A 17693-nucleotide genomic window follows, 5' to 3' on the forward strand; every position below is an offset into this window, starting at 1 on the left:
AATAAAAACATTCGGTGTGGCGCAAGGAAAATTTTATTCTGAACATGTGGCCCAGAGAAAGAAGTTTGAGAATCATTGGGTTAAGACTATACAGTAAGCTGTCCTGCCAGGCTTAGCTAGGTCACTCCACCTTACCTTGGGAGGGAGGGTTAGCAAGCCTTTGTTCTCTTCCATCCCACCATGTCAATCCTACCAGTAAGGAGTTCTGAGCTAGTTGCTCCAAGTTTAGAATGTGTGTCTTAAAGAAGCCATTTTTGTGATTCTAAACAAATAATTTAGAAGCACTCACCACACTGGAACATAAATTTTCCTGCCTGTGTTTTCTAATTGCTGTATGGAAAAGCACGTGAATCTGACCTTTGAAGGGTTTGTAAGTAAACCATTTTTAACTTGCCATCTAACTCTGTATTTTCTATATTGATATTTCCCAAACTTGGGTCTCCAGCTGCTTTTGGACTACAATACCCATTATCCCTAGCTAGCAGGACCAGTGGTCAGGGATGTTGATGGTTTAAGTAGGCTATGGATTGCAGTCTGACTCATATTGCATTCATTGATGTGATGGGGAATGGAATAAACCCATGAAGAAATAAATCCAGCTTGAAAATGTTACCTCGGGCTAAAATAAAAATAACAAAGAAAAAATGAGTTTTGTTGATGTTGTTGTTGAAGCTGGATAAGCCCCTTGCCATTGCTCATGTTTTGTGCATTCTCTGTGGAATCTTAATTTCCTCTCCCTCCTCATCTCCTCAACCTGCCAGCTCTCGTTCCCTCAGTGTCTTAGCAACCAGAGGAGACTCACTGGCCCACTGCAGCTAATGTCCCTCAACCCCCTCAAAGCAATCACATTTAATTTCTCTAATTAAATCACACATCAAAGGATCCTGAATCCTCCAAACATATAGCCCTAAACTGACCTGGGTTTTTAAAGTGTTCTCCTGAAACCAAGGATTATATTACAGTGGTACCTCAGGTTACGGACGCTTCAGGTTACAGACGCTTCAGGTTACAGACTCCGCTAACCCATAATAGTACCTCAAGTTAAGAACTTTGCTTCAGGATGAGAACAGAAATTGCACGATGGCGGCAGTGGGAGGCCCCATTAGCTAAAGTGGTACCTCAGGTTAAGAACAGTTACAGGTTAAGAATGGACCTCCAGAATGAATTACAGGGGCCATAACAGTTTCCTCAGAAAATGCAGCAGAATATTTAATCTCACAATAGATCTGGTTGTTGTTGTTGTTGTTGTTGTTGTTGTTGTTGTTGTTGTTGTTGTTGTTGTTGTTGTTGTTGTTGTTGCTGCTGCTGCTGCTGCTGCTGCTGCTGCTGCTGCTTTTGTTGTAGAATAACAGAATCATAGAAGTGTAGAGCTGGAAGGGACCCCCTGCAATGCAGGAATCTCAGCTAAAGCATCCATGACAGATGGTCATCCAACCTCTGCTTAAAAACTTCCAAGGAAGAAGAGTCCGCCACCTCTTGTGGAAGTCTGTTCCACTGTCAAACAGCTCTTACCATCAAGGTAGCTTCCTATGGTCCTGACCTAAAGGTAAAGGTAAAGGGACCCCTGACCATTAGGTAAGTCGTGGCCGACTCTGGGGTTGCGGCGCTCATCTCGCTTTATTGGCCAAGGGAGCTGGCGTACAGCTTCTGGGTCGTGGCCAGCATGACTAAGCCGCTTCTGGCGAACCAGAGCAGCACACGGAAACGCCGTTTACCTTCCCACCGGAACAGTACCTATTTATCTACTTGCACTGGCGTGCTTTTGAACTGCTAGGTTGGCAGGAGCAGGGACCGAGCAACGGGAGCTCACCCCATCGCGGGGATTCAACCGCCGACCTTCTGATCAGCAAGCCCTAGGCTCTGTGGTTTAACCCACAGCGCCACCCGCGTCCCATGGTCCTGACCTAGTGTCCTCTATATGTTTTGGGCTACAATTCCCATCAGCCCCAGGCAGCATGGCTATTGTGTGTTATGTTCACTAATATATGTATTTTTAATGCACACTTAACTCCAGTATATGCCGTATTGAATACATTATTTGGCTGCAGAATTGCAATGCAGAATTCAGTAGAGGGTGACTTTCAAGGGGTTTCTGTTTTTCACTCTGCATATTGTTTCAGAGACTATGGATTAGGTAGGGTCATTGAATCAATATTTCTCCCACATATGTATGTGCAGCTAGCTTTTTAAAAGAATGTGACATGATATTGTGAGATGAATAAAAGGTGACAGTGTTGCCTTATTGGAAGTCCTGATGCAAAAATTTTAATCGTTCCATCTCTTTCTGTTCACAACTACAGTTACAGGCCTCTAGACCACTAGGGTAATGGGCTTTTACCTTAATTCCCTCTGTGTTGGAGTGGAATAATCTGCTGCACTACATTAATACGTGGTGCATTTTATCATAAAAAGGAACAACTAAAAGGGAATGCTTTGTGTGAACCGATAGTTGGTGGAGGCAAGAGCCACAAATTGTGAAGGAGGCAGGAGCCCCTCTTTTTTTCTTTCCAAAAAGGAGGCAGGGGCTGAAGAGAGAGAGTGGGGGAAGGGAGTAAAACACCCATCGCTTTGGTTCAGTAAGTACAAGGAAAGGGCGTGTTGAGCAGGGCTGCCAAGAGGTGAGAATGGGGGTATGAATGTACAGAGCCCACAGTGAGCAGCAGCCCCCAAACCTACAGCTTTCTTTTTAAAAAGTAAGTCTGTAACTCTTTGAGAATGAAAGTTACGGAACAAAAGGTACAGATATCCTTCAAAGTGATTGGAATCATTAGTTTATATAGTGGTACCTCTGGATGCCAACGGGATCCGTTCTGCAGCCCTGTTCACATCCCGAGTGGAATGCAGCCCACGACTGCACGTCTGTGCGGGTCGCAATTCACCGCTTCTGCGCATGCGCATGACGTCATTTTGAGTGTCTGCACATGCACGAGTGGCGAAACCCAGAAGTAATGCGTTCCGTTACTTCCGGGTCGCCGTAGAGGGTAACCTGAAAATGCTCAACCTGAAGCATATTTAACCCAAGGTATGACTGTATTTCGCAAAGGGGGGCTGTCTATGTTGCACAAAGCTCACACAAAACAATACTCTCTCTCACACACATACACACATAGCTTTGTGCAACTTGCTCTCCTTCCGTACAATATACATTACTCTATTCTACCGTCTATTGACTATATATAGCACAAAGTAACTATGTAATTTTTATATGGCATTCTATTCAAATTTTGTCAAATAGAGGTTGTAGTTTTTAATTCATTTGATGAATTAAATGGAAAGATCCATAATCTCCACTCTCCAATCTCCACTAAAAAAACCAAAAAACACTCTAGGAAAACGCATCTCACTCATTTGCACTCCTAATGACCACTGGACATAATTAGCTGTGACAAATGCAAAGAGAGGTTGCCGGAAGAAAGAGAGCAGTAGCTCCGCGCTTTGCATTGTGGGCCTTGTAGTCTTGGCCGCCTAAGTGAGCCTGGACCGCTATTACAATCTGAACTCGAAGTCCCGAGAGGTCTCGCTCTCCCCTACCGCAGTCTTTGCGTTCAGAAGCACGGTCGGGGCGGCTACATTGTGTCTATTGTATTGGATTTTCCTTTCTCCCTCCTCTTTGACTGCTATTATTTTGTTCATTTCCACGGGAGGTTAAAATCGCGAATGAGAAAGCATGGCTGATGAACAGGAAATCATGTGCAAACTTGAAAGCATCAAAGAGATCAGGTAAGGCTTTCGTTGTTTGTGTGCCGTTTTTAGAAAGGATGGTGATATACAGCCCGATTCCACGCATGTTTACTCCGAATGCAGCCCTTCTGTGTCTGTCGTGGTTTACTTCCAGGAAAATGCGTGCGTCGGATTGCAGCTTAATTTCTCCTCGCGCCCGTTTTCCTTTTCCACTGTGAAAGAGTGGCTAATTTATGCTAGTGTAAAAGTAGCTACTATAAATGTCACACAAAAGGTCCATTGGATTTTAAATGGAGCTTCTTTTGAGAGCAACAGACGGGGGGAGGGGGAAGCGGCCGCAGACTGACTTATGATGAATGCACATAAAATATGCACAGCGGAATTATGGACCATACATTTGCAGAAAATCGTCCATTATTATCATTATAGTTGCTTTGTATCAGCCTCTACCAACCTAGTCCCCTCCAGATGTTAAACTATAACTCCCACCAGCCTCAGCCAGCATAGCGAGTGAGAGTTGTAGTCCAATAACATCTGGAGGGCACCTGGTTGTCAAAAGCTGTTCTGTGTTAAAGTCTGCCTTGCTACATTCTTTATGGAAGGATGCCTCAGGAAAGAAATTAATAAGCCTGATGCTGTGCATGCTTACTCAGGAAGAAGTCCCACTGGGTTCAGTAAAGCTTGCTCCCTTGTAACTGGGTATTGGAAACAGTAATTTTTTTAGCAACATAAAGCAGTTTTGATGGATGAGAAGCTCTGACAATGAACAAAGTTGGAAGATAGATTTCTAAGTTGAAGATGTAATTCCTCCTAAGCTGAAACACTTTCTGAAATAGTCAAGGTAGAAGACAGGTGAATTTGGGTATATCCTTGCCAAGAGAGGATGAGGCAGAATTTGTATTGGGGAAATCTTCATTGCAAGTTTTTATCTGCCTAACACAGATAACCTTCCAGATGACCTGTTTGTTGAACATTCATCCTGATTTGTTTGCACAAGTTTGCAGGGAGGTTTAGACACCAGATATTTATTGAGCATTTATTCTGATTTGTTTACAGAGAGGTTATTTGACATTGTGCCTGTCCCACACATTCCAGTGCAAAAAAGTTTGATTTGGGGGAGGAAGTGGCTTTGTTGTGCATGAGTTCCAAATCAACTTTAATTTCACAACCCATGCAATTTGCCTGTATGTGACTGAATATCACCAGAAAATAGTGTCATTCTAGATGCACACTGTGTTTCCCTTCTCTTGTGGAAAAGAGAAGGGCCTTGGTAAATATAGGGATGCAAAGCATAGTCAGTTTTCTTTCCTTTCTCTTATTTGCAGGGGGATCAACTCCCCTGCTTATTAAGGGAGTAGATTGGAGACACACAAAAGAAAGGAATAATGGACTGAGCACAGCTGCCGCAGTTTTCTAAAGCCTTTCTCCAACACACACAAACACACACAATGAGCTGGGAATGCCCACCCTTCCATGCAATGGAACCTTTTACATTTTTATAAAGTGGACAGTAGTGCATGTTACTGGGACACATGTAGTTTGCAAAGCACCATTCCTCTTTCACTTTTAATGTGGTGTTTTAAATAATATGAACATTATGCTCTTCTTATTGTTTCATTTACCTTGTCTAAGTCTTTTTGTGAAGGCAGAGTCACATTTTGAAATGGACCGTAGGAAGCTGCCTCATACCGAATCAGACCAGAATGCCAACACAGTTGCCAACACTGATTGGCAGCAAGTCCCCAGGATTTCAGGCAGGGAGTCTCTCCAACCCCTACCTGGAGATGCCAGGGGATGAACTTCTGGCTTTCTGTATGCAAGGAAGATGCTCTAGCGCTTATGCTCTAGCTCTGTTGTATTAACCTATAAAATCCTGAACAGTTTGGGCCAGGCTCCTTGAAGGATTGCTTTCTCCAATGCATACATGTTTGGATCTTGAGATCTTCTGCACAGGGGTAGCCAAAGTGGTGCCCTCCCAGTTTTGGACTACAACTCCCATAATTCATAAATATTAGCTGTGCTGGCCAGTGCTGATTATGTTGTAGTCGACAACTTACAGATAGCTGCCTCTGTTCTACAGAGATCCAATTAGTTTATTTGTATCTAGTCATCAGACCATGAAAAAACAAAAGTCTGTTCTACAGAGTGCCTTTTCCAGGGTCTCCTGTCCTCAGCCTCTAACAAAGTGAGGCAGGTGGTTACTGGGGAGAGGACCTTTTCAATGGTAGCACCCTCTTTAACAGAAAGTACTCCCCAGACACTTGCCTTTTAGGGTGCCATGTGAGGCCATTTCATTTTCCAGGGGTGTTGTTTATTGAGATTTCATCCTGATTTCCTTGTTGTGTACATATAAGATTTTCTCCTATTCACCCCACTCCAGTGCATTTCCCATCACTTTTCAACCTGCAGAAAGACCATTTCTTTGTTGTGCTACGGTGGCAGATCTCTTTAATCCAATTTAACTGCATAAATCCCTCACACAAAAAATTGACAGTCTGGAGGCACTCTGTATCCAGTGGCGTAGCGTGGGTTGTCAGCACCTGGGGCAAGGCAAGTAATTTGCGCCCCCTAACCCATGGATTTGCGCCCCCTAACCCGTGGATTTGCGCCCCCTAACCCTAACCCCCAGATGTTGCGCCCGGTGCGGCCGGCCCCCCCTGCACCCCCCACGCTACGCCACTGTCTGTATCTTTTATTTACAGTAGGCACATTTGTCTAGTGGGTTAGATTCTGACACCACGCCTCCCTCATGCTGGATTTAAAAAAAATGCTGTTGTGTTGATGATTTCAGATGGATTTTATTGTTCTATAATTAACTTCAGTGTTTTCATTGTGTCAAATTTGAATTGTGCTTTGGGTTTCTAATGCAAAATACCCAGAGAATCTAGTTATACAGCCAGCACATGAATGCCCAAAATAAAAGTGAAACACCATAGGAGTGAGTTTTGAGACATGATTTCCAAGAGGAGTGTGTGTATTAGATTGATGAATGAAGGAGGAGATACTGATCGTTCTATAGCTTTTTCATTATTATTATTTTGAAGACTATTCTGGCTTCTAATGTCCAACGCTCTCCTCTCCTTATTTAAGGGTGGGTTTTTATAACCCACTGGTTACAGATTTGCTTGTAGGGATAACACAGGGCATTACAAGTAGCCTTGAATGAAAAGTTGACCCAGGAACAGAGAAGGGCATAGGGGAAAATCAAAACTGATAAATTAATGGCAAATTGTTATTATTTTATTCAATTTCTAACAACAGCGACTTGACTGAAAGCTCCCCCCTTCTCAGGTTTCCTTCTCTCTTAGTTATGATGCTCTGTTGTACCTTAATTCCTCCTCTGACATCCTAGTTGTGCTAGAGGTAGCCTAAACTTTTCTCTCTTTTTCCATTTCTTCTATCATTGTAAAGAACACTATTTCCCCCAAAGAGATGAACCCTCTGAATATATAGGGCTGGCTTATCCTGAGTCAGACATGTAACCTACTTAAGGAAATATGGTCTACTCTGAATGGCAGGAAAACCCCCCCCCCCCACAATGTCTCATGTAGACTCCTGCCCTGCTGTGTGAAGGTGTTGGTGGAGATGATGCAATAAATTGAACTTGGGACTCTTCTGAAGAGAAACCAGTCATTTTGTTAGTGAGCTCAGGGTTTTCTCTCCTTCTGCCACTGTGCTACGTGTTCCATTCTGAACAAAAAGATGGCATCGCTGCAAGTCTTCATCCTCCCATTTGTTCTGAGCTGCGGCAAAATGTGCTGAGGAGACCAGGAAAAGTGTGTGCAAAAGTGTGCTCTTTTGTTCAATGTGTTCTTGGAAGTGTGAGTGCATGAGGCTTGAGAGAAGGGGGCGACAGAGCTGGTGGTAGAGCCGTTACGGCATTGTAGGCTGCAGGTGAGGCCGTAATGAGAACAGGGACGGCGTCTCTCTGATCATTTCCACTGCAGCTGAGGAGGCCCATGCAGAGCTAGGTGGCAAAAGATATGATACGACTCCATTTTCTCCTGTTGTTGAAGCCTTGGTGCTAATGATGTGCTGTAATGGGAAAGAGAGGGGCAACAGAAGCAGTGCAGAAAATGGCAATCTAGAAGTTAAGGTGTGTAGAAGAGGTTTCACCAGGCAGAGGCTACAAAGAAGAGTTGGCTGCCTTAGATGTGGTGGTCCTGGGGACTGAGGTCCAACAGGGTAGGGCTAGAGCTAAGTGGTGAAGCACCTGCTTTACATGCAGAAAGTCCCAGGTTCAATCCCTGGCATTTCCAGGCAGGGCTAGTGAAGACTCCTGTTTATAAAAGTGGAGAGCCACTGCCAGTCAGTGCAGACAGCTCTGAACTAGATGGTCCCAACTCGGTATAGGCAACTTCCTATGCTCATAAGTAAGGTAAAGGGTAAAGGGGCCCCTGACCATTAGGTCCAGTCATGGCTGACTCTGGGGTTGCGGCGCTCATCTCGCTCTATAGGCCGAGGGAGCTGGCGTTTGTCCGCAGACAGCTTCCAGGTCATGTGGCCAGCATAACTAAGCCACTTCTGGTGAACCACATCAGTGCATGGAAACGCCGTTTACCTTCCCGCCGGGGTGGTACCTATTTATCTACTTGCACTTTGATGTGCTTTCAAACTGACTTCCGGGTTAGCGCCTCGGGTAATGGCTGAATTCCTCTGATCGGGAGGAATTTGCCTCGTGGAAATCTGGGTCTGGCCGCCATGGCGAAGGCGGAGACCCACTAGAAATCACAGGCGGGTGAAGCCTGTGAACGTGGGATTCGGCTGGCACCTTTTGTGCCTCCCCTACTCGCGGGGAAACCCAGTTTCGGGGATCCGGAGCGACATGGGGTGAGCAGCGCGGTGCTTCGAATTGACTGCTTCTTGCATGGAGCGAAGCCACATAGCTGTTGCCGGAGAGCGCTGACTTTTTCCTGTGGACAATTTGATTTTAAAGCAACTATCTGTGAGTAGAGCAGAGAATTGGATTTTTAAACGTCTTAATTTGGTGCCAAAACGGGGAGGTCTAAAACAGGAAGTCCACCTTCCCCTTTTGTAAATAGATTGAAGCAATGAGGATGCAAGCTGAAGTCTCGGAAAGCCTATTGTAAAGGACTAAATTTTCATCAGTAAAAAATACTAAACCCCCCTTGGTGGCAGGAGAAGAGGGGGGAAAGTTTTGGACTGAGTATACCTGCAGGAGAGAGCGAACAGAGTTAATATACCACCGCTCCGATTCTGGAAACGGGCTGCCAACAGGACTGACCGTGATTAGAACGTTCACTGACAGTTAGTTTAAATAAGAGGAATACATTGTTTCCATTGTCTCCGTCTGCGTTTAAAAAGTAACAGAAAATTGAAACTAACTTTATTGTTTGAATTGAGTTTAAAAGGACTAATTCAAATAGAAACTGTTTCCCTCTAGAGGAAGCCTTTGAAACTGTCACAAGAGTTGAGCTGGGGGAATTTCCAGCTGCAAGATAAAAACCTGTGAGATTCTGGGGACCTTGAATCGGTTAAGAATGTGACAGAAGAGGCCTTAGTGGTTGTATTATGTAAGATAAGTGACTCACTGGAACAACTTCATAAAAAGGTGGATGTGGTAACTACCAAAATTGACAATTTGGGACAAAAAGTGAACACCAATATAGAAACTATTCAGAAACTGACACAGGAATCTATTTTGACATGGCAAACTGCGGAGAAGGCTAGGGAGAAAGTTATTGCAGTTGAACCTAAAGTAACACAATTGGAGAGAGAGAGAGTCCCAGCCTTACAGATGCAATTTGATGACCATAAGTTGATGCCTGCTATGATTGAATTTAAAGAAAATCAGATTTCGAGGATCAGAGCCCTACCTGAACTGGAGAAGGAAAGTTTGATAGATTTCCTCACACAGGAATTTGATTACTTTTGCGACCAGGACTTGGGTCAAGAAGAGATTAAAACTGTGAGGGCTTTCGGACTTGGAAGAGGAGGGAAAAAAGAGAAGAACAAAATAAGAGACTGTTGGAACTACCAGAGGAACTTAGAACAACAACAGTCAAGAGTGGAAATTTTGAAAAACGTCCTGAAATACCTTTTGGATCTTAGATTTAATTACGGAGATTTGGTTGCCCTGTCGAGAAGGAATAAAATCATTTTTAGGTGGGAGTTTCCCCGAGATCTACTCTTTAGCCTCAAAGGAAGGAAAAGGAAAATAAGATCAGTGGAAGACAAAGTAAAGTTCATGTATAAATATGAAGAAGACTCGCAGAAGGGACTTGGAAAAGAGTTAAGCGCATCGGACAGAAGATCACCGGGTTGATGGACTATAGGGAATTGGCGGATATGACTGGCAGAATCCGGGACCAGGGAGAAGAGTCGGTGGAAGAAGATTGGAAAAAGTTTAAAGACTATTTATAAAAATTTTGTAAAATTAATGAGTGTTAGAAAAATGTTGGAAAGGAGCTATATGGCTTTAGTAGAAATGTTACAAGGAATTAAGTACAAATAGATTATTAGAGTATTGAAGGGAAAATAAGGTTAAAATGTTAAGACAATTATATATTAAAGGGAAAAATAAGGTTAGAATATGTTAAGATAAATTACAGGACAGAAAACAGAGGAAGATGGAAAGGAATTGCTGAAACAGTTAATTAAAGTGGAATACAAAAAGGGAGGTGTGAGGAGGTCGTTGAAACAAGTAAATGAAAGTTAATATATTGAACTTATTAGATGTGTTTTAAATTGTGTTTGTTTGGTTTTGTTAATTTAATGTTTTGGGGTTGGCGTTGTGTGGTGTTTTTATTTTTGTATTGTATTGTATTGTTTTGTTTTGTTTTGTTTAACTCTTTTTTTTCTTTCTTTTGTAGTCTTTAAAATGTTAATAAATATTATTTTTTTAAAAAAAATGATGTGCTTTCGAATTGCTAGGTTGGCAGGAGCTGGAACGGGAGCTCACCCCGTTGCAGGGATTCGAGCTGCCGACCTTCTGAACAGCAAGTCCTAGGCTCTGTGGTTTAACCCACAGCGCCACTCACGTCCTTTTATGCTCATAAGTAAAGCCCTGTTATTCCAAAGGCCCAGCTAGTCCAGCATTCTTTTCCCACAGTGGCCAACAAGATGCCTACATGAAGCTCATAAGGATATCAGCACAATAGCATTCTCCCATTCATGTTCCCCTAAAACTGGTACTGCCTCTGATACTGGAAGCACCAGTGCTTTTTCTTCCCTGCTAAGTCACTGAGTTGTGCCCAAATACCTTGCATTAAGTAATCAGTTAAGCAAGAAATGAACCATGTGCCAGTTAGATATGTTGATTGTACATTTGACATGCCAGTCAGCTGACTGGTCAAAAATTGCCAAATTGCATTTGAAGCTAAAAATGGCACATATGTGGCATCTGCTGTTTAAACTTTATTATTTAAAAATGAGCAAGTGGAAAAGCTAGGAAGTGACAGCTAACCATAACCTGTAGTGTTTGAACCAGGAAACTATGGCTTCGGAACAAGTCAAGATTTTAAAGCCAACTTTAACCCTTCATATCCAGACTTGATTAGAAACGGTTAAGCATTGTTTCCCACTTGGGTGTAACAGGAAGCTATGGTTGACTGTAGATTTGGGGGTTGTTTTGTATGAAGTAAGGAATGACGCAGGAGCAAAGGGGCTGCAGGTGTGACGGTTGTGCATCTCTCGGCTTATGACGCCCAGATTTGAACATAGCCAAAGCTTCAAAACATGGCCATTCTATGTCCCTGCTGCCAAAACCCACTTTCTTTGGAGCTCAGCCTCATCACCTGACATTTATGACAGTGGTTGGAATGATTTAAATGCCTCTTGGCAAACAGGAAATGCCACCTCAGCTTTACTTTGATATTTTCTGTGCATTTGTGCTTGTGTGTATCCCCTCCCCCCTTCCCCAGAAACAAGACTTTGCAAATGGAGAAGATCAAGGCCCGCTTGAAGGCTGAATTCGAGGCTCTGGAATCTGAGGAAAGGCACCTCAAGGAATACAAACAGGAGATGGACCTCCTGCTGCAGGAGAAAATGGCTCATGTGGAGGAACTGAGACTCATCCATGCTGACATCAATGTTGTAAGTGACAGCCAGGCATGGTGGTAATGAGTTTTCATGATCATTCGAGTTGCAGTCTTATGCATACTTACCTGGGAGTAAGCATGACTTTTGCATTTGTTGGGTGTACTCCTGAGTAACCTAGCATAGTGTGAAGGCTTATCTACTACTAATGTTGTGCTTTCCCTCTTAGATGCTACTCCTCAGAAATGTGTGCTGAATTCATTTGCTTCCCAGACCTGGTTGCAAAAAATGTTGTCTGTCCAAGATTTGTTATTTCACTTTCCCCCCGACAGGCTAGGCAGAAGGGAACTCAGAGCAACTTTTATGTGAACAAAACATTCAACTATTGAACTTTATGTCACTGTGCAAAAAGGTGGTAGAAAAGAAGATGTTATGTTCATTATTTATGATCTTGCTACAATGCTTGATGGGGGGCGGGGGGTGGAAAGCAGAGAGAGGGACAAAGAGTGAGTGAGAGAGAAAGGTCTAGAATCCCGCCCAATACGAATATTATTGTTAATATTTTATGGCACCATCAATGTATTTTATGTAGTCACTAAGAGAGGATAGCTCAGCACTGGGAAATTCAGCACTGGGAAAGTGACAAAAGAAGGGGAAACAGGAATAAACAGGAAATGAATTTGTACAGGGAATCTTATTCAGCCACCTCTCTGGTTCCTGATACTGCAGCAGTCCACAAACATCTCTTCACAACCATAAGACCTAGAAACTTGATTTTTAAAACTGAGGTTCTCAGGGCATTGACTTCAGCTTCTGTTCCCACAACCTGTGCTGTTTCTGGCCTCCTGCAGAATCTAGCATGGACTTTCCGTATCCCAGATGACTCTCTTTATCACGGTTTCATTGGTCTCTTTTAAATATTCACCTGAATGTAAAAACCTCAACATTGTGTGGGCTCCCTGGTGCTTTTGTTGCAGCTGCATTTCAGGCGGGGCTGGACAAACCTAATGAATGCTGCCTTGTTCCTTCTCCAGATGGAGAACACAATCAAGCAGTCGGAGAACGACCTCAATAAGCTCTTGGAGTCTACCCGCCGTTTGCATGAGGAGTACAAGCCTCTGAAGGAGCATGTGGATGCCTTGAGGATGACTCTGGGCTTGCAGAGGCTGCCAGATTTGTGTGAGGAGGAAGAGAAGCTCTCCCTTGAGTAAGCTGACACATTGCTTGTTAAAAGCTTGTTGTTGTTTAGTCATTTAGTCATGTCCGACTCTTCGTGACCCCATGGACCAGAGCACGCCAGGCACTCCTGTCTTCCACTGCCTCCCGCAGTTTGGTCAAACTCATGCTGGTAGCTTCACGAACACTATCCAACCATCTCGTCCTCTGTCGTCTTCTTCTCCTTATGCCCTCCATCTTTCCCAACATCAGGGTCTTTTCCAGGGAGTCTTCTCTTCTCATGAGGTGGCCAAAGTATTGGAGCCTCAGCTTCACAATCTGTCCTTCCAGTGAGCACTCAGGGCTGATTTCCTTAAGAATGGAGAGGTTTGATCTTCTTGAAGTCCATGGGACTCTCAAGAGTCTCCTCCAGCACCATAATTCAAAAGCATCAATTCTTCGGTGATCAGTTAAAAGCTTAGGCACCTGCTTTCAGGTCCTGAGAGGCAAACAGCTTCTCAAGCACAATGAAGAGGGGATGTGTATGCAGGTTGCTGTGATGGACTATGTCCAGTATTCTGAAGGCTCTTTGGATCTCTCTTTACTTGAGGATCATGCTTTTGGAGGTTTTGTTTATTGTTCTCTAAGGCTTAAAAACAGAAATTGTAAATTCTTATAGTAAAACATTCTGGCTTCTGCATTCATCAATTGCTGTGGCAAAAATGATACTATTCCCAAGCCAGCAATTATAGAGCTTTGAGAATGGAATGCTCAGAAGACCCTCCTTCGCTGAAGCCTAGTGATGGTTGAGGTCATGCTGTGTTAATGTGTCCAGCATGTGCATGCAGAAGTTCTCCCTTTTTGCAACGCTATTGGATCTGCTGACATCTCTAAAGCAATTATTGAGAAGTCTGTCTGGCTGTGCTTCTCAGAACTGAAGTGTTTAGTAACAGCAAGGTGGTCCAATATGCAGCCCTTGGGGCCTTGTCATGGCCCTTGGCAACATTTGACACCCACCCCCTTGCAGCCCTCACACCGCCTTCCCAAAGCCCAGTTAGCACTTCCCTAGCCTTGGCAAGGAGGTGGGAGGGATTGAAGACCCTGCCAGAGCCTTGAGCATTCTTCCCAAAACTCAGTACCTCACTTAGCCAGGTTTGGGAAGGCAGCGAGAGGACTTCACTTCCCCTAAATACTCTTGTGGCCCATTTGGTATGGAAAGTTGGACCACCCTGAGTCACAGGTTGCTCAACATGTGTGTGTAAAAATTGCTTATTTGTGGTTTCTAAAATGTCCGTGTAGGTTGGTTGTAGTTTTACCTATGTATTGGACATGACATATTGCAGTTCTGCATTCGATGCTATGGATTGAATTACCCAGTACTTGCAGGTGATGTCCTGTTTGATGCAATATGTTCTAGCCATCCTGATGCTTTTGAAAGTAGCTGTCTGAAGGAGACACACACAGGTGATGGAATGACAAGGAGGAGATCCAGGATTGCGGATAGATGGCTTAAGTACAGCTCTCACTAATACTTTGCATAGATTGGGAAGCTTGCTGATCGCAAGCAGTTTAGAGTTTGCTAACTATGAGTAGCTTTCTCTGATTGCCAGGTGTTAGTTTGGAGATGCTGGATGGAAATCTACCACAAATGGGATACACTGTTAGCTGACACCTCACTTTGATAGAGAGATTTCCATCCAGCATTCTAACATCAATAGTCTTCCTACTGATATCAAAGATATAGGGAAGCACCTGTAGGGATGAAAGGAGAAGCAGTCTATTCAATACCTGAACCGTACACTTTATACTTCACATGATATATTTTGAAGATAGTAGTTCAAAAACGTTAGGAACAGGTACTCAGGATGGAACATGACACCTGACACATGGCAGGTGTTCAAAATGGCAGCTCTGAGTTGACTACTCCCAGAAGTTGAATATTCCCCATAATATTTTGGAAGAGTCATCTTTGGCCTCAACTGCCCTATACATTTAAAGCAGTATCATACAACTTTAAAATGTCACGGCTTCCCCCCAAAGAATCCTGGGAGATGTAGTTTGTTAAGGGGACTGAGAGTTTTTAGACTCTCTATCCTCTATCCCCAGTGCTGTAACTCCCAGAGTTCCCTGGGAAGAGTCATTGAATGTCAAACTACTCTAGGAATTGCATCTCTGGGAGAGGAAGTGTGTATGTGTGTGTCTCTTAACAACTCTCAGTGTTCTTAACAAACTACAGTTCCCAGGATTCTTTGGGGGAAGCTGTGCCTGTTTAAACTGTTATAAAACTGCTTTAAATGTGTGTTGCAGATGAGGCTTGTCTTGTTTCCCCGGGTCTGTCAGTGAGTGGCAGCATAAGAACACAAGGAAAACACTACTGGATCAAAGCAAAGGTCTGCCCCAGCCTTGTGCCCTCCAGATGTTTCAGACTACAGCTCCCATCAGCTGTGCTAGCTGGGGCTGGTGGGAATTGTGGTCAAAAACATCTGGATTGCACCAGGTCAGTGAAGGCTAATGTAAGCTCCCCGAAAGAATCAGAGTGGCAGCGATTCTGCATAGCCTGTATTAGTTTTTCTTCTTTATTTATTTAGCTACTTTGAAAAGCAGAAAGCTGAATGGCAAACAGAACCACAGGAACCTCCTATCCCAGAATCTTTGGCTGCAGCTGCAGCTGCTGCTCAACAGCTACAGGTGGCCAGGAAACAGGACACCAGACAGACAGCAACATTCAGACAGCAACCCCCACCCATGAAGGTAAGGACACACCTTTTGGGTCGCTGGTGGTCAGGCAATCCAGCAGCCAAACAACACTTTGTGGCACCCTTCACCCTCCAGAAATTTTGGAGCACAATTCCTGATATATAGTTCATTCACGTAAATCATGGATCATGCGTCAGTTCACAGAATAAATTCTAAGTGTAAAACTCTAGGTTATTAGTCAGCATTTCCTCTCCAAAGGCCCTCTTGAGATGTGAGAGGGGAAACTTTTCCCTTTATTCACAAATGCAAAAAAAAAGAAAAAAAAGAGAAAATTTTCAGTTCACCAGAATTATCCGTTTTTGTAACCCCTTTCACTGCTCTTCTATGTCTCATGAGATGGTCTAAGAAAAGCACTTCCCATAATTATTGATCCAGTTGTAAGAAGGGATCCCCTCTTTCCATGACCGATGTTGCGCAATTTCAAGCTGGGCTGCAGTTAATAAAAGACATACTAATTCCTCATGCTGAAGAGATTTCTAATGTTAATGTTAAGAGAATGCAGCACAAGTGTTGGGTCTGGCTCTACAGGTTGGCTATTGCTTCAAATACAGTGGTACCTCAGGTTACATACACTTCAGGTTACATACGCTTCAGGTTTCAGACTCCGCTAACCCAGAAATAGTACCTCGGGTTAAGAACTTTGCTTCAGGATGAGAACAGAAATTGTGCTCCGGCTGCACAGCAGCAGCAGGAGGCCCCATTAGCTAAAGTGGTGCTTCAGGATAAGAACAGTTTCAGGTTAAGAACAGACCTCCAGAACGAATTAAGTTCTTAACCTGAGGTACCACTGTACCTTATGCCAGAATGCTTGTGCTACCTCATGCCCCAACTGTATATGGAAATATGAGCCCATGTTACCACACTCTCTCCAGCTTTGTTTATTTTTGCAAGCTTAGACATGGTCCTGGGCCATCTTAGAATAAACTTAAGGGATGTTTCTTGCAAGTGATTGTGCTTTGTGTGATGAGGAAGTCTTTCTTTCAGCTGTCCTGTAACCTCCTGCTGCCAGTTGTTTTTATCAGGTGGCTCTTGAGTTCTAGTATTATGAGAGAGTTTCTCCCAGCTGGTATGTGTTTGTTGTCTTCTGAGGAAACTTGGCCAGGCTGTGTCTGGAACCATCAAGGTGAAGAAGCTGCTCACCCTGGCTTTCCAGGGAAAAACCACTTTCCTAATGGGATGGTTTTATTGTATTTCAGGCTTGCTTGTCATGCCATCAGCAGATCCATCGGAATGCACCAATCTGCCCTCTCTGCAAAGCCAAAAGCCGCTCTCGGAATCCAAAGAAGCCCAAGAGGAAGCAAGACGAATGAAAGCCTGCCAAGGAAGTTTGTGACCCAACCAGACCCCAACCATGTCCCATTTTTCAGTAGAACCATAAATGTGACCAGCGTCCATCTGAGTGCAAAATTACAAGCCTGACTTTAGCTTTTGTTTCTATTTATCATGATGTTAAGCACAACTGTTTCATTTTGGACCTTATTTTCATCTTTTGATTTTCTGCTTTATAGGAAGTTATTAAGAGGCAATGGTGCTACAGTTTGTGACATGTTGGTCATTCCACCATTTGGACTCCTACGCACAAGTAGAACCTGTACCACCCTCAGGCTGAAGTATACCTGGTACAGAGAAAACAAAGGCTTTTATCCGATCAGTGATAACATGCTTAATGTTTTAGAAAAACAAACTGAATGATTTTCTACTCAGCTTGCTAAAACATCTTCGTTTTCCATTCCAAGTTTCATTCCATTCCTCCACTAATTTTGTATCAAGCCTTTATGCTAGTTTCCAGAGCTGAAGAGTCTTTAAGTGGGCAAAACTGTGTATGTCTGATTTTATGGGAAGTGTGTCTTTACTCACCCATTTCTCTTCCAGTTATAATCAGGGGTATGTGTTAAGGGAATCAGTATTCTGCACTACCTGGAAACACTGATCAATTATCTTATCTGTTCATGCAAACTTGCATTCGGCTGTGCTATTATTTGCAATTTTTACTATTTGGACAATGCACCCCATTTTTGCTAATCATGGGGAGGGCCAAGGAGCCTGTACACAGGCTTGCCTTCTGGCTTAGAGAAATACTATTTGACCACTATTTTGGCATC

General features: G+C 43.5%; 1 protein-coding gene across 1 annotated transcript; it reads left to right on the plus strand.

Annotated features, from left to right (window-relative positions):
* Positions 1-3457: 3457 nt before the first annotated feature.
* On the plus strand, positions 3458-17407 carry ZC4H2 (zinc finger C4H2-type containing). Its single transcript, XM_081847329.1, has 5 exons — positions 3458-3720; positions 11565-11736; positions 12714-12886; positions 15423-15585; positions 16788-17407. Exons 1-5 carry the CDS (start codon positions 3668-3670, stop codon positions 16899-16901), a joined length of 675 nt encoding a protein of 224 aa, XP_081703455.1. The 5' UTR covers positions 3458-3667; the 3' UTR covers positions 16902-17407.
* Positions 17408-17693: the final 286 nt, after the last annotated feature.

The sequence above is a fragment of the Podarcis erhardii genome (assembly GCF_964252035.2).
Source record: "Podarcis erhardii genome assembly, chromosome: Z".
NCBI classification, from domain to species: Eukaryota; Metazoa; Chordata; class Lepidosauria; order Squamata; family Lacertidae; genus Podarcis; species Podarcis erhardii.

Coding starts and splice junctions, on each gene's coding strand:
- ZC4H2 (XM_081847329.1), top strand. CDS start 3,668: ATGGCTGATGAACAGGAAATCATGTGCAAACTTGAAAGCATCAAAGAG. Junction 12,887..15,422: donor GAAGAGAAGCTCTCCCTTGA/GTAAGCTGACAC, acceptor TTATTTATTTAG/CTACTTTGAAAAGCAGAAAG. Junction 15,586..16,787: donor AGCAACCCCCACCCATGAAG/GTAAGGACACAC, acceptor ATTGTATTTCAG/GCTTGCTTGTCATGCCATCA.